General features: G+C 57.1%; 2 protein-coding genes across 3 annotated transcripts in view; both read right to left on the bottom strand.

Annotated features, from left to right (window-relative positions):
* The window catches only part of IPO13 (importin 13), a 31,322-nt gene extending 11,208 nt beyond the window's left edge, over positions 1-20,114 (bottom strand). For both annotated transcript variants that reach the window (XM_062497257.1, XM_062497259.1), the window contains exons 1-10: positions 20,049-20,114; positions 10,010-10,746; positions 4,426-4,566; positions 4,116-4,257; positions 2,988-3,154; positions 2,500-2,620; positions 2,040-2,187; positions 1,709-1,890; positions 802-828; positions 2-136 (exon numbers count right to left, since the gene is read on the bottom strand). In XM_062497257.1, coding sequence (XP_062353241.1) covers positions 2-136; positions 802-828; positions 1,709-1,890; positions 2,040-2,187; positions 2,500-2,620; positions 2,988-3,154; positions 4,116-4,257; positions 4,426-4,566; positions 10,010-10,746; positions 20,049-20,114 — 1,866 coding nt within the window. The remainder of the gene's footprint in view (position 1; positions 137-801; positions 829-1,708; positions 1,891-2,039; positions 2,188-2,499; positions 2,621-2,987; positions 3,155-4,115; positions 4,258-4,425; positions 4,567-10,009; positions 10,747-20,048) is intronic.
* Positions 20,115-21,380: 1,266 nt separating this feature from the next.
* Positions 21,381-25,560, bottom strand: ARTN (artemin). The gene is made up of 4 exons (XM_062497260.1): positions 25,515-25,560; positions 22,505-22,575; positions 22,179-22,368; positions 21,381-21,814 (listed from the first exon to the last, which is right to left on the bottom strand). Exons 1-4 carry the CDS (start codon positions 25,558-25,560, stop codon positions 21,381-21,383), a joined length of 741 nt encoding a protein of 246 aa, XP_062353244.1.
* Between the last annotated feature and the right edge of the window lie 1,179 nt (positions 25,561-26,739).

The following is a 26,739-nucleotide window of genomic DNA, read 5'->3' as shown; positions in this document are numbered from 1 at the left end:
CCGTTTCATCGGCCAGCTTTTCCAGCTGCTGGATGTAGGGGGTGATCAGGGAGTGCAGGTTCTTCAGAATCTCCTCCACTTGCAGTGCAGAAAGCAGGAATCCAAGAGCCTGCATCAGCCACATGCACTGGCTTGTCTGGGACAGAGAAGACACAACAGACCAAATCATTGCCTAGCCCACAGCCTGTGATGGCTGCCAGGGTCCCAGTTAGGTGTGCTGCAGCTCCTGAGTGGCTCTGTTTGGGTCCCTCTAGGTGCATCTCACTGCAGGAGAGGGGAACAGCTCCCTCACAGCTTCTGTTCCCAGGGAACAGGAGTTCTGGCTTCAGCACACCTGGCCTCTTCCCAGCATCTGCCAAGGAAAGACCAGTTGGTGTCCAGAGATCTCCACGCTGGCATCACTCACCCTAACTTGACACACCATCCTTTGCACAGCCTTGGTCACAGGCAAGGCTGGGACTCACTTCCTACACTTATCTACCTTTTTCCTCTTGAAAACATGTCTGTCATCTTGGTATCCTTGGGTTTGGAGAGACTGGGAACTGCTTGAGTTAACCATCTTCCTTCCCCTCCCTCTCTAGGGGACATATCCTCCCAGCACAACCCCAGCCCCCAACCCCAGTGTGGGTGAAGTGAAGCCCACCAGCGCAGTGAGAGGCAGCCAGCAGGTTCTCCTCATCCTGTACACCATGGATGCAGTGCTCAGCTCTCCTCTGGGGACAGCTCTGTGTCTCCAGCTGAGCATGACTAAGGGGGCATGGGGAGCAAGAACCAGCAGAGGTGTGAGTCAGCCTCTCTTACCTTGTGAATCTGCTTCATCAACACCTCCTGTCAAAGGGAGAGGAAAAGAGGAAGGTGAGTGCTGCAGAAAGGCCCTTGCCTTCCAGGAGGCAGGACTGAAAACAGGAGGTAGGATTGATACAGGAGGTCAAGACAATTAAAACCAGTGTGGGCACAGACAAACATCATGTGCTCCCTACAACCCGCCACAGGCAAGAACTAAAATTCTTGCTCCTTGCTCACTCAGCCACCCAGCAACGGGAGCTCCTGGCTTGGACAGGCTCTGCAGCAGGATTGCTCAAGGAGTCATCCTTAGCCAGCGTTTCCCTATTCCAGTGACAGTGTTCCCCAGGCTCTAAAAGCAGAGATGCTTTTAAGAGCATTTCACCTTTCTGGTCCCATGTACATCCTGGCAGCTTGCCTGCCCAAGTCCAGCCCTTCTCTAGTGCCTCGGGACTCTGAGCCCCATCTGCCCCAAATCCTGAGAGTCAAGAAGGAGCATGAGACAAGCTTCCCCAGCACTGCAGGGATCAGCTCAGTTTCCAAGGAAACTGCCCATCTGTTGGGCACTGCCCCCCAACATGCCCAACAGTGGCACCAGCAGCATGGCAGGTGCACAGCTGGCAGTCTGCTGCTCCCAACAAGGCAAAAAAAAGCCCAGGGGAAGGACAGACACCCACATGCAACCCCAGCAGACCCCTTGGAGTCATGTCTGTCTCTGGCTGCCAATTCTACATTCATAGCAGGACACAGGACCTGCCACATGGGTTTACTAGCCTACAAACAAAACGGGCAAGAAATCTCCTGCGCTAAACAAGATGCCCTGAGCTGCTCCTTTGTCCCTCTGCCCTGATCCTTACAAAGGAAGAGGTGTGCACAGAGCACATCCCAGGTCACCACCACATGTCCACCTGCATCCAGCTCCTACCTGTGACACAGCAACAATGTTGGCAGCATAAGGTGGCAGGTCGTACTTGCACTCTCGGCAGATCTTTTTCAGGGTGGAGACACTGGAGATGGAGAGCTCAGGGTTGCCCAAGGCTTGGAGCACCAGTGGTAACACGTTGTTAATCATGACAGGATGATCAGCCAGCCACTCAGACAGGGACCCTGAATACACAGATGGGATCAGACTGCAGAACTGCACCACAGGGTCTTGCTCTCTGCTTCTGCAAAGCCGAGCTTTGCTTTTCACCACTGGTATTGCTGGACAGATGTGGTCTCAGGGGGGCTTTCCCTCCCCAGCCCAGCCCACTCACCGATAGTGAACATGACGGTGTCGGCAAGCTGCACATTGCTGATGCTGATCCGGGGAATGAGGCCGATCAGTCCTGGCACCACATCGGAGTAGTTCACATCAATGGTCTCAGCAATGGACTGGAAGCCATAGAGCAAGGCCTCCGTGTGCTGCCAGGGCGGGAGAAGCACTGTCAGAGCCATGCACTGATCCCTGATGCTCAACCCCACCAGAGCTCCAGGCAACAGCTCAGCACCCCTACAGTAGCTGAAGAGGCTGATCCCTTGGCAGCACTAAGGATAGGGAGGCAGAAGACCTATTCATCTCCACAGCACATCCCAGAGAGCCTGTATGTGTGCTGGCAAGGTGCTCATGCTCCTCACCTCTGTCGTGTCCCTTTGCTTTCAATGCTCCATTGAGGGTGAGGACAGGTCCCTGAGGGCTGGTAGCTGTCAGCCTGGCACCTGGGTCCCTTTGCTCACCTGCCACGTGGACGGCTGCTCCGTGTTGGTCAGGAGACGTCCCAGTTTGTCATAGAGGCTGCTCAGGAGCTCAGCGCCCAGCATCTCATACACGTACATCAGTGTGTCAGAGATGTCCACCCTGCAGAGAACATGGGTGTCTCCAAATGCTGTCCCCAGCCCATGCAAGAAAGCTCCATGCGTGGACACATCACTTTCTCTCCTGCTGCCAAATAAGGTACCAGCACTGCTCATACAAGCACACTGTCCCAACGAATGGAATGATCCTATGGCCTCTTGGGCAGGGTAACTGGTGCTGTGCCAAAATTTTGCTGAATGAGCCAAACCAGCTCATTTTCACATTACCAGCACAGCGAAAACAGCTCTTGATGGAAGGAATCTCCTGCGTCCCCTTGGTTCATCATACAGCACTCAGTTTCCAGAGTGGCAGAATACTGCCCCCGCATCCTCACCTGCCTGACAAGCAAATCCTAATCTCCCACTTGTACCTGTATATCCGAAACTGCTCCTTCTCATCTGAAGACCAGAAGCCATACTCCTCATCAGAGGGGAACTGGGCTTTGTGCAGCAGCACATCCACCAGCTGGAAGTAGACAGGCCTGTAGACCTGCTGGTACACCGCCTGCTTGTCTGGCTCAAAGGAGAGGATATCATCCTGGAGGCAAGAGGTAGAATAAATACATTAGGAGTTGCAGGGAGAGGAAAATAGAGTTAATATGCCCGCTGCATAAGGGACTCAGGCACATCTCCCAGGGCTGGTGGGACCTGTTACACCTTGGAAGGCTGCATTTCCAGCTCCCTAAAATCCACTTGATGCTGTGCCCTACTGCAGTGGCAGCATTATCTAGAGGCAAGATGCCAGAAGCCTCAGAAGCTGGGCAGACCCTCAGACAGCATTGTTATAGGGAGTGTCAGTATCCTGCCATGTCCTGTCCTTGGGAGCACACCTACAGGAGGAGCATGCGTGCATCAGACTGCTGTGAGAGAGCTGACAGAGCACAGCACCCTCCTGCATGCACCTGTAATCTCAGACCCATCTGGAGAAGCAGCAAGAAGTCGTGGGAGCCTCAGCCTAGCCTCATGCAGCAGAGGAGCTGCTGGCATGGCACTGACTTCACTCCCCTCCCTGCCCATGCTCAGCCATGCCACACTGGATTGCAAAGAAATGGAGCTGAGGGATGAGAGGGAGCTAAAAATAGAGCACAGTGCTCTGCGGATCCAGGGAATACTGACCCTGGGAGAGGGAGCCCATACTGGGCAGCCACTAAAGCCACGCTCTTGTTTCTGCCTGCTGCAGGCATGCAGCAAGGAGCTAAACAGCCAGGTCTGCTGCTGGGAAGGAAAAAAAAATTAACATGAAGTTTTAATTAGTTTTGTTAATGAGCCCCTTAAAGGATGGCTCTCACTTCTAAGGACTGGTGACAGAAAGAGCCAACCACAGGGCCAGCACATGGTACATGCCCTGCTCTAGCTGCAAGCGCAGGGCAAGGAGTGGGGAACATCAGAAATCCCTGGGACCAGTTAAATCCAGGTTAGACTGCAGTCCCCATGCACAGGTGCCTCTGGCCCTGCCTGGAGGGCAGAGCCCAGGCAGGCTGTCCACAATAGTCACTGACCTGCAGCGTGTACCAGAAGGTGAGGGTCAAGGAGCTGGTGGTTTCATTGACAGGGTAGTGTCCAGGGATGCCAGTGCAAAACATGATCATGTTGACCAGGGCCAGGAAACTCTGCCAGTGCTCCACCTGATCCAGGAGGGCTCTGGAAAGCAGAGAGCATGGTCAGAGTGGCAGCTCTGCTGTGAGCCCAAGTCTTCTGCCCTGACATATGTCACTGGGTGCAGGACAGGCCCTGGACAAAGCAGCGTGTGGGGAACAGCAGGCTGCTCCAAGCTCACTTCCCCTCCTAGGGACCATCTCCAGCACCCACCGGGAATGGTTCTCCCCCAGGGCCACAGCGATGCGGCAGATTCCATGTGACGTCTCCATGTCCCCGCTCTGGACTGCTTGGCGCAGCTGCTCCTGGAGCCCCAGCACGGGCGGGATCAGCTTGAGGAGGGTGTTCACGTACCTGCAAGCACAGCCTGAATCAGTGCCAGGCATCGCCTCCCCGGCATGGGCTGCCATGCTATCCATCCCTCCTGAGGCCCTCCCAGGGCTCCTGCCCAGCTTTGTCTACTTGAAGGCTGCTTTGTACAATGGGCAGGAAGGAGCCCTTGCTGCTTACATGAACTCTCCTTGCAGCCTGTGGCATTAGGACAAAAGCTGCAGCCCCGAGCACTGCTGCAGTGGAGCCTCCGCAAGTGAAGTGCTGAGCCAGTGGCCATCAGCTCTGGACAAACCCACCCACTGCATCCTGCCTCTGCCCACCCATACCTGCCATCAGGGCTGCCAGCAACTTGCCACTGCCACAGTGAGCTCTGAGTGAGCCGTGCCTGTGCACAGCAGCATCGATGTGGAGCAGAACAGCAGAGAGGGCAGACCTGTGGGTTCTTCCCACCACACTCGTAGCCCTCAGATTTGCACAGAGACAGTCCAAGCTGCCAGTAGGAAACCACACAACTCTCCAGCTTGGGCATATCCAGAGTGTGCACCACGTCTGGGATGAACTGGGCAGCCACCACTGGGGAGTCCCACCCAGGGACAATGCTGGTGCCCTGGCACATCTCGGGCTGCCACAGCCCAGTGCGGCACTGCTCTTCCACATCCCATCCCGCACATCAGCCTCCCCTCCGCTGCCTGTAAGGGATGGTAACCAAGGCAACGAGAAGGAGGCAGCCAAGGTGAAAGGCAGCCCAGGGCCCCCGGAGAGAGGGAGAGAGGCCGTGCTGGAGGCTGATGAGCAGCCTGCCTTTTCCCTGCCATTTCCCTGCCCACCCAGGCGTGTTATCTGCAGCCGCAGCCTGCGCTCTCTGCTCGCCCCCTACACGCAGGTGCGGGGTTAAGGATGCTTGGAGTGGGAGGCATACATGATGTGCCCACCCTGGGCAAGAGATGTGAGTGCTGACACCAGGACAGCCACACATCCGCCCTAGAGTGGCAGGGTGGCTTTTGCTATTGATGGTTTAGAAGAGAACAAAGCCATTGCTGCCACCAGTGCAGGGACAGAGTTGGGCTGGTAGTGGCAGCTTTCTCTTTAGGTCAGCAAGAGAAGACAGAGGAAACAAGGTGTCTACAATCCCAGCTGTTGTCCCAGCATTCTCTCTGTGCTGCTGGGGGTCACCCTGCTCTTGCCCTCTCCCCCACAGAAAAATCACATAGCAAAGGGTTTATTTTTGCATAAACCACTTCCAAGCCTCTGGTGCTGTGTGAGTTATGCATGTGGCAGCATGGGAACAATGTGATGATGAAGAATTTGGAAATTCAATAGCTCCTCTCCCCAGGAACCAATGCTGCATGAATGCTAGGCCCAAGGGAGCCAGGGCAGTGCTCGGAGAAAAAGCCATAGGGAACCTTCCACTACTCCAATGTAAGGCAAAGCCATCCTTCCTCCACAGCACTGGGTTCACATTACCCTAGGGAGGTTTTTATGGCTTTATGACTTTTATGACTTTTTCTGACAAGGATCCTGCTTCTGCCAGTTACCTTGAAATACAGTGGCTGGACCTGAACCTCCGGAATCCCTGCACAGCCAACAGATATAACCACCTAGATTTTCTTCTATGCTACAATCCCATATTATTGAAGACTTCTGGAAAATGTTGGGTGAACCATGTCTCCTGAGCACAACCTTGCTCTGCTAACTGTTCTGCAGACGTAAGGGCACCCTGGATGCAAGGGTCCCTAGCCAGAAGGGAAATGCTTGCTCTAGATGAGTTATTTTAACCACTCACCCAAGAGCTGCAGTCAAGTCAGCCAGAGCTGAGCTGCTCTATTCCATATCCAGGAGCATGGAGCCCCAGGTCACTCCACCTGGTCAGTGCTGCTTTCCAGCCCAAAGGACCAGCTGATGCCACATCCCTGACCAAGTGCAGAGCTTGCCCCAGGAGGTGCTGCCAGCCACCACCTCCCACCTCCCACACCACTGTCAGGCAGAAGAAGACAAAACTATCCCAGGTCATAAGAGCCCTGGGTACCCAGCTTGTTTCCAGCAGCCATAAACTGTGAATGTCTGTGAAAGAGATATGAACATGGCAGCCACATGGTGATTCTTGCCCATGCAGGTCCCTGTAGTGATTTGTCTTAGCCTTCCTGAGCAAGATTTGCTATCCTGATATTTAGGAGCTGAGCAAATTTTGCTTTAATGGGTTTGTCTGGTCCCTTTTCAAAGCCCAGTGAACTGCAGAATTTGCAGATCCCTCTGTGGGACCAACACCTACTCTTGTTCTTCCCACAACTTTCCACAAAATGCACCAGTGTGGGGGACAACCTGTAGAGTGGAGATAAGGGTGTATGGGACAATCTCATCCTTCCTGACCCAAAATCTGAACCACATCTTGATGAGATAATAACCCAATCTTATTAACGCTCTTGTTTCTAATGAAGCTGTTGGAAAACTCTTCAAGTGAAATTCCTCTTCAAAAATTCAGCACCAGGTACCAAGACCAGAAAGAGATGGGGTGTACACCAGGCAATCCCATATGGACACCTGCAATCCTGCCAGCTCCACTACTGTAGCAACACCCTGCTGCTTTCAGAGAGGAGACTCAGTGTCCAACATCCATGCTTTGTTACTCCCACCATGGGCAGACACCATAAAGAGGTTCCTATCCCACTTGGATGCTATCCACTGCACTACAGGAACGTCAAGTACCACATGCCAGTTCTCCCCTTGCAGCACGTGCTGTCAAGCTCTCTGACCCATTTTGCTGAGAGGATAATCCTCAAATGAGATGGAAAATACAGCCCAAGCCTCTCCTCTGCAAATGACATGCAACACTATCTCCATTCCTCCCCTCCCGCATCTCAGGAGCTTCCCACCACCTTCAAGAGCAGCGGTGTGCTCAGAGATGTTCCAGTGCCAACTCCTGGCCCAGCCTCCAAGGTTTCTTCTCAGGAATGCCATGTCCTAACAGAGGAGCAGCATCAAGACTTCGGCAACACCCAGCATTATCTCCTTCTCTGGGTTCACAGGGCTCCCACCCACCTGGCAGGTACAGAGATCAAACACTTTGCACCTACACATCTCTGGTGCATCATTTCTAGTAACACCTCAGAGGCAGGAAACCACTCACTGCTCCTTGCAAGTAGGGAAATAGGAGCTGCCAGCACAAGTGACTTACCCAAGAGTGGGGCAGCACCAGGGCCATGTGGTCCTTACCCATGAGGTCACACCTGCCCTCCACCTGGACACAGGTGCTGTGCACCTGCTGCAGCAGGAGAGCTGCCCTGCAAGGTGGTGCTCCCCTGGGAAAATGACCCACAAACTATCTAACCCTCAAATTCAGAAACCAAATTCATGAGCCTCTGAGACTTCTCCTGGTGGCAGAAGCACACCTGCATGTGGTCACCTCTGCAGAAATGTCAGTGAAGACAGCTGGGAGGGAGCGAGGGGGGAAGACAAAGTCTACAAAGCACTCAGGGAACCCAGAGCAAAGTGGTGAGCCCCAGGACTAACCCTGTAATGGAGCAATGCCTTAGTAAGCTCTGGAGAGGACCATGCCAGCAGCCCAGTGCCAAGAATGCTCCAAGCCTGCAGCCAAGAGCCCTGAGGAAACAAAGGCGAGAGACCATGGAGGAAGAGAGCAGCTGAAAAGCAGCAGGGATCACCCAGACTATCAAGATAAGAGACAGAAAGGTCAGGAGACTCCCTGGGGGCTCTGAGAAAGAGCTGGATCCACTTTGGCTGAGTGACAGAGCCAGAGGGGTGTGACAGCTGGCACTAGGGGAAGCAGGAGGAAGAACGCACTGTAGAAGACACAAGAAACAAAGGGGAGGAGAGTGCCCACCAGGCTGGGAAGCAGCGACACCACACGCCGCCTGGCAGGGCATTCCCGAGACAATGCCACTGCTGTCCCCACACCCCGGGGCAGGAGCTGCACCAGGCTCACACACTGGGTAGCCTTTCAGGCCAGCTGCCTGCCTATCCTGGCCACTGCCTGCACGCCTACAGACAGGAGGGTGCTCTGTATGGCTGATGATGCCTCTAGGAAGAAGGATGGAGAGCAAGTGCTGAAGATTCTGTAAGGGAGCAGCCAGAATGGTAGGTCTGAATGGGGCCAAAAAACTGCATTGCAGGGTCATCACAGAAGCAGAGAGTAAACCCCACTGTCAGTCACACTTCTCTCCACATTTTGCTCTGAAAGCTCAGCAGAAAACTCAGCCTTTTAATGCAATCAAAGAGCAGCACTGCAGGGCCAGGCTCCTGCACAAAGGTATAGAATCACATTCAAGGGACCTCTGAGATTCAAGGCAAAAGGAAAACAGGAAGACAGAGTCCAACATTTCAGAACTGCAGGTGACCTTCTCAAACCTTCTCACTTTCTGCCCCAGACCTGCAACAAGGATCTGAGCAGGTCTACGGCCTTTGCCAGGCACAAGAAGAAAGTTTGTGGTCACCTTCCAAACACTAGCAAATGAGGCAACCCCTCCCCCCATCCAGCAACACATTAAAATCCTGATGGTTCCCTTTGTGCACTAGGATTTGCAGTCCACAGATGCAACTCCTTGTCATTTAAAAGGACAGCCTCAGGCTGCCCTAGAGCTGGGAAACGGTGCAGGCTGCCCCTTCCCTTAACCAAGGGGAGGACCAGGGCTCACAACTGCAGTGGCAGCATCATTCCCACCGCTGCAGAGGGTCGGAGCCTGCGTGATGTGCAGCGAAGCACAGGGCATGCACAGTGGCAGCAGCTCAGCCTTCAAGGAAACCCTCCTCTTCGGGGGAAGGTTGCTAAGCAGCCAGGAAGGGATGTGGCCAAGGGAACTAGAGATGTACTGTCCCTTCTGCAGGCATTGGTCCCAAGAGCTGACAGCAGCTCAGGCAATGCAGCCAAGCAGACAAGCTCAGAGCCCCACAGTGCAGCCTCAGCAGGACCAGCTCAGCTGCTCCCAGGGCAGCCATGGCCACAGACAAAGAATGAGTCCTTGGCTGGCACAAGCTGTTGGAGCCAAGAGGAGGGGAAAAAAAGACAGATCTGGTTTTATTATCTCTGCATTGAAACAGAGATTCAATGCTATTCCTTGGCTGGACCAGCAGCGCAAGGCAGAGGAAGGTCTCTGAACTCCTGCTGGTAGGAACTGGGCGGTTGCTCTCCGGTTGGCTGCTGCAGGATCTGACACAAGGAGCCAGAAATACGCATCCTTGTCTGCCTCAGAGGCCAGCGTGGACATGGGCTACAGCTGCCCAAGACTTCATGGTCCCTACAAGTCAATCATAGTGCAAAGCCTTCCAGGACCAACCATGAGAAACCAAGAGCCTCCAATCGCTTTTGATACGCTTCCACTTCCAAACCCTGTCATCATTACCTTCAGCCAACGACAGCTAGAAAATAGTCTGAGGTATTTCCTTCCCACCCTATTTCCCTGCTGATGTCCAGGAGCACCAGCCTGCAGCACACAGGAGAGGCTGCCCTTACCTCTGGGCATCGGGCTGGGAAATGGCATTGACCACAGCCTCCACTGCTGTGTCAAAGAGCTCTGGGTCCTGCAGAGAGGTGAAAGCTGCCTGGATGAGGTTCTCGCAGTCCATCAGCGGGATCTCCAGCTGAACCCAGCTGGAGAAGCACTTCAGCACCTTCTGCTTGATGAAACCCGGGGAGTCCTGCTGCTGCAGCAGTTGCTCCAGCAAAGGGAAGACAGAGCTGCACTCCTGCGCCAGGACGCTGCGTACCTGGCCTTTGCGGTACTGCGGAAGGCGGCTGGTCTGAAACTCCTCAGGCAGCACCGTCAGCAGCTCCAGCAGTGCCAGGCACCGCGCCCGCCCGTCCACATTGGAGTCCTCCGCCTGGAACATGCGCACCATGTCTGCCACAGCGCAGGGCCAGGCCTCTGGCATCATGCTGAGCGCCAGGGACGCCAGTGCCACACACAGCCGGGTCAGCACGATCTTGGAGCCGCTGGCGAAGCGCGTGATGTGGGTGAAGAGCTGCGACTTGAGGCTCTCATACTGGTCAGCTGGGATGTCGTTCCAGTAACGGGAGATTTTAATGTGGAGAGCACTGGCACCAAAGTACTGGATCTCAGGCACCTTGTCCATGTGGAGAAGCAGCCAGCTGAAGTGCCATGCCTGGGGGGACACCTGTGCCTGCATCAGCCATTTCTGAGCCAAGTTCTTGTTCTCGATGTTTGGGTCATAATACAGCTGATGGAGAGCCTGGAAGAGAAAGGGAAGCACACTAGAGCAGCTGAGGAGCACCACTGTGGCCTGTCCTGCCTGGGAAAGGCTTACTAAGATGGAGCCCAGTGCCCAGGCTGCCCTGCACAGCCAGCCCCCCTCCCCAGGGCAGTCTGTGTTAGCTGGCCTCCCTCTTCCCATCCTCAGAGAAGCGAGAGTGATCTGGGAGCAGGAGAGGACCTGCAAAGCATCCTTCCCCTCCTCTCATGCTTCACTCTAGAAATGTCTTTCCCTTAGTCATTTCCCATCATCACCTTCACTCATGCTGAATCTGCCTGCTTCCCTGCTGATGTGCCAACACTGGGGTGGGTGCAGGACCCTTCTTCCACATGAGGACTGTAAGGGACATGGCTGATCAACACTCCTGCCATCCACTCATACCTCCTCTCTGAAAGGTGCTGTGGTCCACAGCTTGGATCCATGATGCCATGGAATGCAAGAGCCACTGCACATCTTTGCCAGGTTATTCAGAGTCCTGAAAACCCACAGTCACTAAATTCAGGGATTAGTTTCTCATTAAGTCCCTTCAAACTATTCCCAAACCCACCCAGTTACAGTTAAGCCAAGAGAGGTGGCATCCCACCCTGCCTCTGCCACCACTTTCTGTGACAGTCCAGTGCTGCTTAGTCCATCTCTCCATATGGAGAAGGGAAACATCACTTACCTGCTCCTTCAGTTTTGTGAGATCTAGTTACTGCTTTGCATAGCTCAGATCCACATGAACAGCTTCACACAGGCTACAAGGGTTTATTTCCAGAGGATTATTATACACATATGAAGTCCAACCTTAATTAGCTACTTATCCTGAGTGGGTACAGCCAGCAACCAGTGACGTTCTCACAGAAGGAGGGGAAGAATAACTACCCCTTGCATGAACTCCATCTTCCAGCAGTGAGGATTTCTGCCTGGCACAGCATGTTTCATTTCAAATTGCTGACTGCACACGCCAGGAGCAGGGAAAATCCATGACACCTGTTGGGCAATCAGGCATCCATCACACCCCACCAGCAAATCAGAGGATGACTGCAGCAGGTGCAGAGGATTTTTTGGTGTCTCCACCCTGGCTTCAGGTCTCAAATAGCCTTTCCCCCCCCCTCTAAAAAGCTCTATGTAATTCTTGTGGTTCTTGTACCCAGTAGAGGATTTAAACCCTATTTTTAAGCATGCAGAACTGGCAGCTTGGGGCACAGGAACAAGCTTCCCAAGCAAGTGCTTGTGCCTCCTGCTGCTTCCCAGCGTGAGGCCAAAGAGCAGGACAATATGGCAGGAACTTTACAGAGTCAGCATTGCCTGGGTCATAGTTTGAATCTCCACTGTTCAAGACTTTGTGACAGGGGAAAATGAGGATAACCTCTTTGTAAGAAAGAAATTACGAAGTACGTCATAGGAGACTGAGTCAGTCAACATGGGCTGCAGAGGGACAGCATCTGACCCACTAAAACACCTATCCTGACACAGAAAACATTAAACCTACATAAGCAGGACACGGGAGAGAGAAATCTGTCCCAACAGAGCAAGCCAAGGGGAGACCATGAGCCCTCAGTAATTAGCTCTGTTCCCAGCTATCCTGGACTTGAATGCAGGAAGTATCACTCAGCTGCTGGGGCACAGATAAGCACTGTCACCCCCTCCAAGCAAAGCAACAATTTACTTCACTACTGAGCAGCAGCTGCAGATGTGCTAAAAGCTCAGCCACTCTTGGGGGTAGGAACCTGGCTCCTACCCCGACATTGTGCTAAGGACTGAGTCATCCTGCAGCAGGGTTGAAGCTGGAGCTCCCAACCATTACCAGCTCAATCTCTTGCTCCCATCAGAGCTTGCTGCTTTTTTTTCCTTCCCAAATAAATCTCACTTGAGATTCCCAGTATGGTGACAGCCCATTCTTTCCCCTCCCTGCTTGCTGGGCACTGTCACAAGGTGAAACAAGCAGTGCCTTCTGCATGCTCCCAACCCCAGGATCCTTCCCCACCTCTTCCCAGCCTCTATTTTTACACCTCCAAGCACTTCCTGAAGAATTTATTTCTTCTATTTTGAATAGGGCCACCATTTAGAAAATTATGGGGAGAAAAAAAATCCCTATGCATCATGTATTATAAGGCACAATGTGTACACAGGAACTCTAACCTCTAAACCTGTACAAGCTTTGTAAAACATGGGCCTCACCATGTGTGTAGGATGGACCTGGCCTACAGCGTTGGGTTTGTGACCCATGAGCCCCCCAGCTGCTCACCTGTGCTGGCAACAGAGCTGCTGTATGCCAGTCTCTCATCAGGGAAACTGCCAGGCAAAGCATGGCACTGTGCACACTCCAGACACAACACAGCGAGCCCCAGGAGCAATGTACGTGCAGGGCAAGACTTGCACAGCACCACAGGTGACTGGGACCATGGCAGGGCAGCAGAACAGGGGTTGGCAAACACAGTCTGCCTGCTGGGAAGTGGCTGAGGTCTCATCCTCCACTTGGCTGGGGCTGCCAGTGCTGCTGGCTAAGGTCTGATCCTGCAAACAGGGTCTGCTTCAAGCCAGCAGCCTCTGGTGCTTCCATGTGATCATCCAACTGAATGGAGAGGAGTGAGCAACCAGGAAAAGCCCAACATGAAGCTGAGGCGCAAGCAGGTACCAATCCTGCACACACCTCCAGCACTCACATATCCTTCAATAACACACCTCCTGCACTAATGCACCCCCTGCATGCAGCCCTGTCAGAGACTCCAGCACGGGCTATGCTAAAAAATCCTGGCTGCTGCATTGTAACAGTGTCAAAGAGGGAGCACTATTGTATCTGCTCCTCTCAACACTTGTGCTGGGGAGATGTTACTACCCCTGCATTAAGAGGAACAGTGAGCAGCTGGGTCGCAAGACCCCTTCCCAGGTAGGGCCAGCATTCCAGATATGTGGACAGCTCTCCCAACAGCACCTTGCCTGCATCCCTTGTATGCCACCCTGTGCACAGTCCCCACCGTCACCTGAGCTCTCTGGAGAGGCATCCACGCCAGCAACACCAGCTCAGAGCCCTGCTCCTCCCGCTCCTCCTGCAGGCAGTCTCAGGGGAGGTTTCCAGCAAAGGTCCTCAAGGACATGCTGGAGCCTCCACTCAGCGCCTCAGGGTGAGAAGGTGAGTGGCAAGATGAAAAAGTCTACCAACTGCACATAGAAATTCAGAAAATGGAAGCTCATGCTACAAGCTGTTGGAAGTTAAAAGAATATTCTGGAAAAAAGCATCTACTCACTATCTCAGCCCCCTTTTGCAAGCACCCTGCCTGGGAGGGGACTGGTTGTGGTGGCTCCTGAAAAAAGCATGGCTGTTCCTGCCTGCACACAGGACACCAGGGGAAAAGGAAAAAGGAAAAAGGAAAAAGGAAAAAGGAAAAAGGAAAAAGGAAAAAGGAAAAAGGAAAAAGGAAAAAGGAAAAAGGAAAAATGAAAGCAGCACATGCCCCAGGGCTACCAACAGCACACCCAATCCAGTACTCCACACAATGTGGGAGACCCTTCCAGAGGACCTCCAAGGCTGGACATAAATACTGGGATCATCCTAACTGAGATCAAAGCAGCAGAAAAAGCCCCTAGGAGCAGACTAGGCTCTCTCCCTGGTCTACCACGCACATCAGCTGAGTACCATCATCTGCTGAGAGCATAGGGCAGGGGACTGCAAGACCCCATGCCCTGCAGAAGGCTGCCTGAACATCCAGCATGCTCCTCCTCAGCAAGGAGACACTGCCCTCATGCCAGACCAGGCACAGTATGGGCTGCTGTTGGACTTTAGTCTGGCTACTCTCACCAGCACCCTGAGGGCCATAAGGAAGCACTGGAGAAGACAAAGGGAACTCATTAGCACCAAGAGAAGCAGAAGGCAAGAAATCAGGTGACATCGTTGTACTGGGAGGCTTTGTGCATTCCAATTTGAACGGGTAGCTGACACCAGACCTGCCTTCTCTGCAATTAGACCTGTAATGTGAGAGCTGGTAAACAACCCGGCTGTCAGCTATGCCCTTTGGCCAGGGAAAGAGCCTTTTCCAACAAGAGCTCTGCTTGGCTGAAAATAATTCAAGCTTATTATGATAGCTCTTCCCTACTCTAAAAAGCTGTGATCAAAGCCTCAGTTAAGATTTAGTCACTGAAGCAACATCAGCCCCTCAAGTAAGCTGCATTGGTGCAGGGCAGCCTTGCCAAAAGACATGGGTCAGAGATGCCATGCTGGTTCCTTTGTCAGGTGGAATGGGAGCAGTTCAAGGGGACTTACAGCGAAGCACAGGCACCTGATCTTAGGCTGCAGTCAGAGAAGAGGATCTGCTACAAGCCCAAAACCCCCAGCTCTTACCCTTCAGAGCTTCTGCAGGGAGCCCAGTGCCAGCAGGCTGCCTCCCTCACTGCACTGCGTAAATGCATTAACATGGGGTACCCTGCAGAGAGGTGTTGTGTCCATGCCATTATGGGGTGACAAGACGAGCCTCAGACACATGGCTCTGATCCCAGAACAGGAGTGTGCTGCCTTCTGTTTTTGGGGGCTCCATGGGGAGACAGCTGCCCTCCAAGGGCCAGTCTGCTGGAGCACACAGAGCTGACAGCAGGTACGGCCCTGAGCGAGGCCTGCATCGCAGCTGGGGAAACAGAAAGCTGCAAAATACATTCCTGGTAGCGTGCCCACAGCCACGGAATGGCACGGGCAGCGGTGGCCACGGCCCCTGGCAGCCACCAGCCTCCTTCCAGCAGGACCCCCGGGATGTCTCCCGCTGCAATCTCTCACTGTCCTTTCTACTTGAACGCACTCGCACCGTCAGTGCTCCAGGCCTGCAACAGCACAGCCATTACCCTGGCTCTGTCAAGTGAAGGGAACATCATCCCTGCCTCCCCTGCCTGCAGCAGCTGGCCCCCCCGGCCCCAGTGGGGCAGGCTGAGCAGCCAGCACCCCGGGAAGACAGCAGCCTGCTGAGGATAGAAAATAGATGCAAAATAAAAGCCGGGTGTGCGCCGCCAGGCATGCTGATCCTGTTCAAGGACCCACATTTTGCCAGCAGTCCAAAAGAAAAGGGTTTTTCTCCCGTCTCCTAATAAAATATGCTGCCGCTCTGAAGCCCCTCTTTGAGTCCAGCTTGCCCACAGCAAGTCCTCAGCTGCCCAGAAGAGACTGCAGCCCAAACACAGCTCAGCAGCTTTGGCATCCCTCCCATTACTTCACTGCCATCAGCCCTCTGCAGAGCTTAGGGTGGTCCCCAGCAGGGACAGGGGCTGTGGGACACGTGCGCTCCCAGTGAGAGTGGGCAGGAGCCTGAAAAAGCAAAGGATGAGCAGAGAGAAACCCTGGAGACACAAAGCCCAGGATGAGTTGCAAGGGTGAGCCAAACACCCCTGTCCACTATCCCTTGTTTCTACCCAACACTTCTATGATGGAGAAGAATTTCTGCTGGAGCCCAGGCACTAATCCCATCCATTCCTGCACCATAATACATCAGAGCTGAGATGATGCTCCAGCGATGGCCCTTGTAGAGCTCAGACCAGCACTGGACAAAATGCTGCCCTCTCATCCCATCACCACCATACATACCACAGGAAGGATCCATGTGTTCAGCCAAGGTTGGCTCTGGCTGGAATCTGCTTCTGCAAGAATACTTGCTTAAACATACAACAAGATTACTCTCTGCTTCCCTCAATTCTGCAAGAATCTCTCCTAAGGCCCCCAGCCTACCATCCCCAGTGTGGCTGCAACATCTCATACATGTGGGCTGCCTCTAAGATCCAGACAGAGGATGCCATTCCCTCAGCCTCGAGTACTCGTAATTCTCTTGATCAGGTTTCTGAAGATAGGCAATAGCCTTCCGAAGAAACCAGATGCACTTGATTCCTCCTCCCCATCCTCCCGGGCAGAAGGCAGCCCCAGCAGCTGCCACATCCCCGAGGCTCAGAATCTCGGAGGAGCAGTGATCAAAGCCATCCCTCTCCCATTGCGGTAGGCTCCGGATGTCAGCTCCATGACACCCCGCCTACCCATCCTGCCGGAGAGACTCTGTGCATTCATCAGCCATCTCCAGAGAGGCACACAGCAATCTGGAAGGCCCAGAGATGCCAGACCGCTAATGTGCTAGGGAAAAGACGTCAGCAAATATTACAAACACCCCAGAGGATCAGAGGCAGGACAAGGGAGGAAAGACCTGGATGAAACTAGATAAAAAAAGAGGGCGAGAGTCTGCACTTGGGAAATTCATGGAGGAATGGCACTGCCTTCTTTCTTATTTCAAAAAGGGCGATAATGCCGAAGCAGATTCAGCTGCACTAAGAACATGTGAGGAGGGTCTCGTATTCTTCCTCTCCTGTCCAATACTGCAGTATTTAGTGCTGAGGGAAACCAATACTGCAGGGCACAAGTCCTGCTTGTGCACTGCTCCTCTGAGATGGACAGAGCAGCCTGGATTAAACATCTGCAATCCATCTTCATCATCATCCCAGCACCAGGCTATCAGTCACACTCCTAGGCACACAAAAGCACATACAGGTCACAAACCAGATTGTACCATTTAGGCAATGAAAGGTTGAGCATTCTCACAGCCTGAAGCCCTTGCCTTTCCCAGCCTTCCCTTCCCTCCAACCCCTCCAAACACAGCAACAGAGCCCCACTCAGCAGCAGGTGCAGGGGAAGCAGAGCCAGCCCAGAGCTGCTGGACTCCCAGCAGGTTCACACAGCATGGCCATGCCAGCCTGCTCTAGCTGTGCTGAAGTCAGAGCAGCATCTAGGTCAGGCTCAGAAGAAAACAAAAAGCAGCCTTCAGCTAGGACGGGGAATGTTGACACAGTAACCCTATCAAAACAGCTCAGCCCCAGTGCAGCCACGCTCCTTCCCTGTGCCAAGGAGAGCTCCCTATGGAAAAACAGAGTGAAAAAATAGAGGGAGCAACTTTCAGATGGTTCCTAAAGTGTGGCACCTGTCCACAGGCTTTTGGACCTGTCAGCTGGCCCTGCCTCCAGCACCTGCACTCTCCTGCCTCCCTGAAACTACTGTTCACAGCTGGAGGGATATCTCTCTGGCACTGGTTATTCATAAACACAGCAATGATCCTCTTCAGCTACACAGGCACCCCAGAACCCTGCAAAATCCCACTGCATAATAAACAACAGTAGGGGTAGAAAAGGATTTTCCAGGGACAGAATCTTCTCCATGAAAACCATCAGAAGAGTGTGACAGGCAGAGTCTTGCCCGACTGCCCTAGCTACAACTGCCACACATGATGACTGCCACTGCAGGGGACCTGGAAAGACTTCACCCCTCTGATTTAAGAGATAACCAGCTCCTCATGCTGTTCCTAACCCCAGCACTTACCACTGACTGACTCAGAGCGGAGTCAAACCCCGACTTTAATCAGTATTCAGCATTATTAATAGAGCCATGCACAAAACCTGTCAGGTGGAAAAACCCAGGCCAGTAGGAGCATCACTCATCTGCCAGCATCACCTCTGACAAAGTGGCTCTACCCACCTGCCTCCCACCAACCCTGCTCCCAGCAAAAGCCCATCCTTCCTTCACTTTGTACCCCACAGACTTTCCTGGAAAAGACCGACACAGGAAGGCTCTGAGCTGCTGAACCTCTGTGTTTTTTCCTGATCCCAGCCCATGCTTCTTTCCCTGTTCAGGGACTGTGCTGCAGCCCCCCACCAGCAGCTCAGAGTCCCACTGCAGTCCACAGCTGCACCTTCAGAGGACACTACTGAGATGGCAAAGGCAGCAGAGATCAGGAGAGGCAGAGGCAGGCTGGGGGAGGGGAGATGAAGCATCCTAGAGGGCATCTCTGCCTCCTCCCAGACACTGGGAGACTAAATCCCGAGCAGCTTGGCAAGGATGAGCTGCCTCTCGGCACAGCCCCACCTCAGCCAGGCTGTGCCGGGTGCCCCCCACCCTGGCACTGCCCACCCTTCCCGGGCAAATGTGCGCCTCATTGTTGGTGCAAACAAAGGAGCGGTTTGTGTCTGAGGAAAAGAAAGGGAGTCAGAGGCAAAATCATCCAGCAGCCCTGGATGTATGCAGATTCAGCTGCAGAAGGTTGAAAGAATGTAGCATTTTCCAGACATCAGTTAATCCCCCGGCTGTGCTCTCTCTCCATCTCCCTGGAAGAGGTGGGCTGTGTCTCACCTGCAGCCACAGAGGCAACCAGCACCCAGTGACAAACCTGACATCCCTGACCTGACATCTCCTGTGAGGCCAGGTAACCTACTGGGGAGGGATGAGCGTGAAAAGCTTGGGGAAATGGTTTAGTGCTGGGCTTGGCACGGCTGCACTAACCATTGGACATGATGATTCGAGAGGTCTTTTCCAACCTAAATGATTCCATGATTCTATGTGCCCACCAGCACGCCCATGAGTATTGCCTTGGCAAGGATCTCAGTCTATTCTTATAGAGGAAAAATGAGGACACTGGGATTCCCACTAACTGTCTGAGGACCAAGCTATGGACGTCTGGCTACAGGGTAAGTGGAAGAGTGATGCACTTGCTGTTTGCCCTTCAGGGATGCATCCTCTGCTGCCCTGCCCCCATCACCTCCAAGGTGGCCAAGGGAAGGTTTTTGCTCAGCTGCTCTTCCAGGTGCGCTCACTGAGGTGTCCTGTTTAGCCTCTGTGATGAACCCCAGGTCACACATCAGCTGCTCAGGGCTCATCCCAGCAGCAGTGTAATGCCAGCAGGCCTTGGTTTGCCTTGGCCATTCCTGGAATCCCAGATTTCAGCAACTGAAATTTCACTCCTGTTACCCTGCAGATACCCTGAAAGACCTTGAGCTTCAGCAGGAGCAAAAAGGCTGGATTCCTGGTTTAGAAAGGTATCCGTGGACCATCTGCCTGCTGAAGGCTTTTCCTAACTATAATACCCAATAATTCCCAGCACCTAGTAAAAGTTCCTTCCTTCCCTGCCTAAAGGAGACACTGATAATGGGCTTCGCATTGATGCAGCTGGTTCAGCAGACAGGACCAGACCCGTGGGCTCTCCCTGCCCAGCGCTACATCTGGCAACCTAGAGGACGCCAGTCAGAAACACACACACACACACAACCCCTCCCTTCTGCTCCCATTCCTGCCACATCATTTTCCCTCCCCGGTTCCCCCTCCAGCCCCATGACCCGGGCCCCCAGCAGCGGCAGGCACAGGGGACGCCGCCCGCCGCCGGGCCCGGCACCGCCGAGCAGGTGCCCCCCGCTCCCCGAGCCGCATCCCCCGCAGCACCGCGGCACCATCAGCATCCCGCCGCCGAGCCCCCGCCCGCCCCGCCACGGCCACGGCTGGGCCGGCACGGTTCGCTCACCTTCTCCACGTTCTCCACGGTGAAGTCGAGGCCCTGCGGCGGCGGCGCCTCCGCCCTCCGCTCCATGGCTGCGGCGGCGCTCAGGAGGCGGCGGCGGGCGGGCGACAGCGGCGGCGCACGGGCAGCCGCATCGCGGCGGGACCCGCCTCCCCGCCCCGACGGGGGCGGCGGCACCGGGGCGGCTCGGCTCGGCGCGGCGGTCGGGCCGGGAGGCGCCCGCGGGACTCCCCGAGCAGCCCCACTGCCCCGCTCCCCTTCTCTCCGGCCCCGCCTCGCCTCTCCCCGCGGCCCCGCAGGCGCGGCCGGGCAGCCCAGGACCTGCCGCAGCGCCGCGCCGCACGCCGGGAGCGGTAGTCCCGGCCCACGCGCGTCCCCTGCCGGGCACCGCGCACCGGCATCGCTCCGCACCCTCCCGCTGCCACCTCAGGGGCACTCCCGTCCCCGTCCCCATCACGGGCACACGCAGGGGTTGGACGCGCAGCCCATCGCTTTATTGCTACAGGAAAAGGCGACTGTACAAAAATAGAGTTTATCCCTCGAATTTTACAAATAATAGAAAAAGGGTGCGGGGTGCACGGGGCGCTGCCCAGGGCTTTAGTGCAGCGCTGGGGTTAAATTACACCCGGACCCCGGGGGCCCAAAGTCATAAATAGGAGCTGCCGCTCGAGAACAATAAATAAATAATTTAGAGTAATAAATAGTTTAGTGCCACAGCACCACGGAGCAGTGGGAGGACCCTGCCACTACCCTGGGAACCAGGCAGGGGTGGGGGTCCCAGTGGGTGTCTATGACCAAACACCCTGCAGAATACTAGGGGCTCCTGCTGCTGCTGGCCCAGGTGCAGGCACCCCATTCCACACTGGTGCAAATTGGCCCCACTGCATCCCTGCCCTCAGGGACACCCCTTCCCTGCACCATTGGCCCCAGGGTCCCCGAGGGGACAGGGAGGTTTTGCCCCCTCGGAAGCTTGGGTGATGCTTGGCCCCTGGAGCACAGGGGCAGGAGTGCTGCTGATGGACACTGGGCTGGCAAACCCTTGGGAGCGGTGGGGATGGTCCATACTCTCTTCAGCTCGTCTCCCAGGACTCAGCCCAGGCACCTGGGCAGAAGCCCATGTAGCCAGTGGCACCAGCTGCTTGGCACTGAGCAGGAGCAGGCTTGGCCACCCACACCCCAGTCATGACTCCATCTCACCTCGGTTCTTTGTGGCCACATAATAACAGAGGCACCAGCCTCTGCCAGACCCTTGTTCTGAGCAACAGTGCCACTGCACGTGGCAAGCTGGAGTCTGTGAGCATATGCCGAGCTGGGGCCAAGCCAGCGGCCCCCTCCTCAGCCAATACAGCTGCACTCAGCTGCTGAGAGCTTCTCCACTGTCTGCCACGTGTTCTCCACGTCCATGAAGGAGACAGCCTCATAGCGGGTGGGTCGGCAGCAGGGGTGGCTGAGGACCCGTTCCTGTGGTCCCGGGGTGATGAGCTGCTGCCGCAGCAGGCTGCCCAGCGTCAGGTCATAGTTGCTGCGTGCCCGGTGGCAGGACCCGCTGCAGTACTTGAAGAGCACGATCTCGTCCGAGTTGAAGCCCAGGCCCAGGTCACGCACCTTCACCATCAGGTTGCGGATGTGGCAGTTGCGCCCACGGGTGCCCCGTGAGGGTTTCCGCGCCTTTTTGGCTTTGCTGGCGCCTGGCGGTGAGCGCTCAGCACGCAGCAGCAGGTCCTCCGTCATCTCTGCGGTGCCTGGGCTACCTGTTGTCATGTTGTCCCCTGCACATGGAGGAGATGGTGCTGTCAGGACCCATCCTGCACCCACTGCCCTCCTTCTGAGCCTGCCAGTCCCCACTGTGACCTACAGATCCCTTCTGATCACCCACCATGACAATGGCTGGTGCCTGAGAGGGTGTGTGGATGTGTGGGAAGATTCTTCCAGACAGGTATCTTCCCATCTTCTCATTTCTAGGGCTCTGCCAGCATGAAGCTCAGGGCGCCATGCATTCATATGCCCTCATCCAAGCCCCGAATTGCAGCCACAGCCCCACACAAGCTGCTCCCCACCCCCCACCTCCCAACCTGCGTATGTCCCACACATGGGACTACCATGCCAAGCTCAGGGGCCTGTCCCAAAACGCACCGTACAGCTGGCTCCAGGCAGCAGTAAGTGGTGCCTCCACACCATCCTCCACAGACAGGCTGTCAGTGGCCATGCCCCGTGGCGTGGGGGCTGTGTCCAGCGTCTCGTTGCAGTGTGGTGTTCGCAGGGTGCCTGTGGCCAGCCCAGCCAGCAGTGACAGGATGGCAAAGAATCCCCACAGTGTCCCCTCCTGCAACAATTCACAGCACAGCAAGGTCACCCCCGACCAGGGTTCCCACGCCAGGAATGAGTCTCCATGAGCTGGGAATGGGTGGGGATGGGGTCATGTAGTCTTGGCCATTGCAGCCAGACAGGTCTGGGCTCACCTTGGGCTGCGGGTGCGTGGCAGGTCCTGCAGGCCTTCGCTCTGGTGGCCCCTGTCGCTGGTCCATGCTAGCTGCAAGTACAGAGGTTGGGGTCAGTGTCCACACAGGGTGGGAATAGAGCTGACTGGCTGGGAGTTAGCACATGCCTCCCCTGCCCTGGCCAAGTGTGCCACCCCTTCCCTTGCCCCCCAGAACCTCACACCTCCTGCACCCCATTCATGGCCCACCCCTACCCCTCTCCTCTCCTGGCATAGCCAGGCATCCTCACCACACTGAACACTCCTTCCAAGAGACCGGGCAGCTTGGGCAACCCAGCCTTTTTACAGCACCTCTCCTCAAGGGCAATGCAGCCATGTCCTTGTGTGAACAGCCTGTGATGCCAGGCTGGGCTGTGAGGCAGCTGCTGGGACTGGGAGCACTGCACAGGGGGGCCCTTTCCCATGGCCCTTCCCTGGGAATGTTTTTCTTGCTCACAGTGGGAGCCTGACCTTGGAAACTCCAAATCCATTAGCACAGGGTCCTTGGGTGCAGCCACCCCTTGGCCCTGCGCTGGCTCCCCTGGCTGCTGCCTGCGCCAAGCTGGGACACACAACCCCTGAGTAGCCTGGATAAGTGGGACAGCAAAGGTCAGGATGGTCAGGCAGGTCCTGTGGGGACATAGCAGGGTATGCAACACCATGCTGGGCTCACTGTAGTCATTCACCCCAACACCACTGCTTGGCATCCACTGCCCTGACATGCAGAAAGGAACTGCATCCCTGCTGTGGGTGGTCCCAGCGAAGTAGCAAGCATGGTCTCAGGGGAGTGATGTCTCCCAGGAGGTGCTGGGGTAACTCCCATTTGCAACCGCAGCTTCGCTTCCTTCCCCAGCTCCCCCCTGTGGTGCAGGGGTGCCCCGGTGTCCAAAGCTAGGATACTCTGGCTTTGAAGGGCTTTAGAAGCGGTTCCAAAAGGGGTTGTACTCTCCTTGGTCCATCTGCTGCATACCCTCTCTCTCAGGATGGGACTGTCTGCTTGGAGCTTAGTGACATTCTGCATTCAGAAGTTCCTCCATCCCTCTATGACTTTGGTTATGCCCCAGCATGTCCCAGTTGCTGCCATGGCAAAGGAAGAAATGGGGGACGGGGATACGCTGAGGAGAGCACTCCTGACCAAAAAAAAAAGTGAAAGCACATGCCTGGGTACTGCTGGCACGAGAGGAAAAAGCAATTTTTCCAATCTCTCTAATATCTCAGGGGATGATCCCCAGGTCCCATTTGTGGCATCTGATGCCACCCTGCACTGTGACACGGGTCCGGTGTCGGCAGGGCTCGCACCAGCCCCCCGGCCGCGCCAGCCGCCACAGCCTGGCCAAACACAGCCCACGCTGCTCTTCGCTCCCGTGGCGGCCCGTGGCCCCACGCCAGCCGCTGCCGCCAGGTCATGGATTTCCCAGGCCGGCACCGCCGGAGGGGCCCGGCGAGGGTCCCTGCGCCCTGCTGGGAAGGGACGGCTCCCCGGTCCTCGCTTCCGCCCCGCTACGGCCCCTCGGCTCCAGCATCCCGGCGGGACGGGATGGGAACGGGACGGGAACGGGACGGGACGGGACGGGACTGGACGGATCAGCTGGTGCAATTCAGGCTTCTCCCGTCCGGCGGCAGCACGGCCCCGGACTCCGCAGCGGGAGCGCTGCCGGCGGGGCGCCGAACGAGGGCAGCCTCCCTTCGCCACCGGGAGCCCCAGAGCCGAAGCGATGGATTAACACAACCGGTCCCTCCTCGGACTCGGGGTCCCGTCCACAGGCGCAGCTCCCCGAGCGCGCAGGACCGCAGCCCACGCTGGCCCCGCAGCCCCGCTCGGCATCTCCTTTGGTCCAGCGCGGCCAGGGCTGAAGCAAGCACCTGGGCACTCCACGGGGGTGCCAGACCGGCATACCCCACAGCAGACCCCCATTTCCCGTACGGGGAAATCTGTCTGAGATCTACCCCAGATACGGCTGCCAGAGCCCTGCCGGCGCCATTCATAGACACAGGAGGGCTTTTTCCCAGGGCAGGAAACGAACCCATCCGAGTGAGCACCTGCCTGGACCCCCGCCACATGCGTCCCCCGCCGGGGCTAAGCAACAGCAATTGTTGGTGCAATCCCTGAGCCAGCCACTTCACACTCACTTGTGCAGAGCCCGGCGAGAGCCCCTCTGCCTGCCCTGTGCACGGGGAGCTGGGGGACGATGTCCCGTGGCTGCACCAGGCCCCCGGGGGAGGCAGCAGACACTCGCGAAGTGCATCCACACAGGCCCAGCGGGTGCCCCAGGCCCGCGATGAGTGTCTCGGCTCTCGGAGTAGCTGTGCCAGCCCTGCAGCTACGGGTCCCACCTGGTAGCGCGGAGGGATGCCTAGAGACACCTTCGGACACCTGCGGGCACCGGCGGAGGCCCTCCATCCCTCCGCGCTGACCCTGGCAAGAATAAGTGATGGGGGTCAGAAATCAACCCCACGTATGATGAGGAGCGGGCACCCGCCCCGCAAAGCCTTGGAAGACCGGGCTCGGACACGTGAGACACACGGCAGAGATCAAACTCGACCCCAACTCAGGGACAGCAGAGCCGGGGGGTATAGGGTACCCCCGCCCCTTTCCTCTCGCCTGCCCACCGCCCGGGGCGCACACCTGTCCGACGTGCCCAACGGGACGGGCGGGAGCCCAGGGAAGAGGCGGGAGAGCTCGTCCCCGTGCCCCTCGGGCGCCCGCAGCAGGGTGCCGCCTCTCTCCGCCCCGGCAGGGAGCCCTGGCCCCGCCGCGGCCCCCAACGCTTCCCGCCGCCGGGTCGGGCTCGGCACCCCGGTAGCCGGCCGGGGGGGGACTTGCCCGGTGGCGGCCAGAGAGCCCTCACCGACCCGCGAGTACTGCCGGGAGGTGGGTGGCGAAGCGGATTCCCCTCGCCCCCCCGTAGTCCCGGTACGAGCCTCCGCTGAGACTCGGGGCCGCCGGCAGGCTGGGGCGGGCGCTGTCGCCCGCCACCCCGGCTTGCACTCACCGTGCCCGCGGCGGGGACCATCCCCCGGGCCGCCGCTGCCCCGCATCGCCTCCGCTCCCCGCCGCCCCCCGCCGCCCGCCGCCGCTGCGCCGGGGCGGGGCGCTGGCGGGGGCCGGCGCTGCCCCGCCGGCACCGACTCCCGCCGCTGCTCCCGGTGCCGCTCCCGCCGCGTCTGGGGGTGCGGTGCCGGCGGCGTCAGGCGGACGCGCAGTGCGGGGCAGCGGCGGCTCCATCCCGCTCCCGTCGTCGCTGCCGGTGTCAAATTCCAGCCACCGTCACCTGACCGGCGGGGCGGGCACCGGTACCGGGACCCCTACTCGCATTGGCACCAGGATACCAGCCGGCACCCCGATCCGCACGTAGTAGCACCGGGACTCCGAGCGCACGGGCGCCTGGACCGCACCGAGACCAGGAGGGCACCGGAATCCCGCCAGCAGCAGGAGCCCCAGTCCATACCGCTTCAGCACCGGCTCTCGCCGTGATCCGCACCGCCTCCGAGCTCCGGTGTAAAATCGCACCCCACCAGGAACAGAACCAGGACCCCAGAGTCACCCGACCCCCGCTACCGCCACCTGCCCGTCGGCCGACCCCCAGGCAGGCGGATCCGCAGCCCGGACGGACGGACGCTCCGTGATCGGTGCTCCCTGCCCCGACATTCCGGTCACAGCGCTACCAGGATGGACACACGGACACCCTCGGGAAAGGGTTCAGCCCTTCCCGGAGCGCTCCGGGAGCAGAGCCCCGCGGGGGACCCCTTGCACACGTGGGGACCCGGCGGGGATTGGCTGTCGGGCAAGGTCGGGGCCATCCCGGCAGCTCTCGGCAGCGGCGGGCCGGCCGGCGTCCCAAGCACCCCGAGCTGACTCGGGTCACACCGGTGCGCCTAGCGCCCGTGTCCGGCCGCGCCGGAGGAGGAGTCCGACCTCCCGCCCGCCCGCCCGCGCCCCGCGCCACGGTCTTCCTCGGCTGGGCCGCTCGCCACCGGGCTCCTTACCTCTGCCGTCGCCCTGCCTCCCTCCGCCGGGGCCGCCGCTGGCCCCGGGGACATGGGGGCTGACTGGCGAGTCGAGCCGAGCCCGTACGAGTCCTTACGTCACCGCCCGGGGCCCTCCGCGTCCATCCCGGGGCTCTCGAGTGCTCCTTGCGAACGTGCCAAATCCCGGGGCCGCCTCCGCTCGGCCCCGCTTCACACGTGCTCCCCTGGCCGGAGCTGATAGCCGGGACG

Source organism: Cinclus cinclus, chromosome 8, assembly GCF_963662255.1.
Source record: "Cinclus cinclus chromosome 8, bCinCin1.1, whole genome shotgun sequence".
Lineage (NCBI taxonomy): Eukaryota > Metazoa > Chordata > Aves > Passeriformes > Cinclidae > Cinclus > Cinclus cinclus.
The sequence above is the reverse complement of the archived record's forward strand: the minus strand, read 5'-3'. Positions and strand labels throughout refer to the sequence as shown.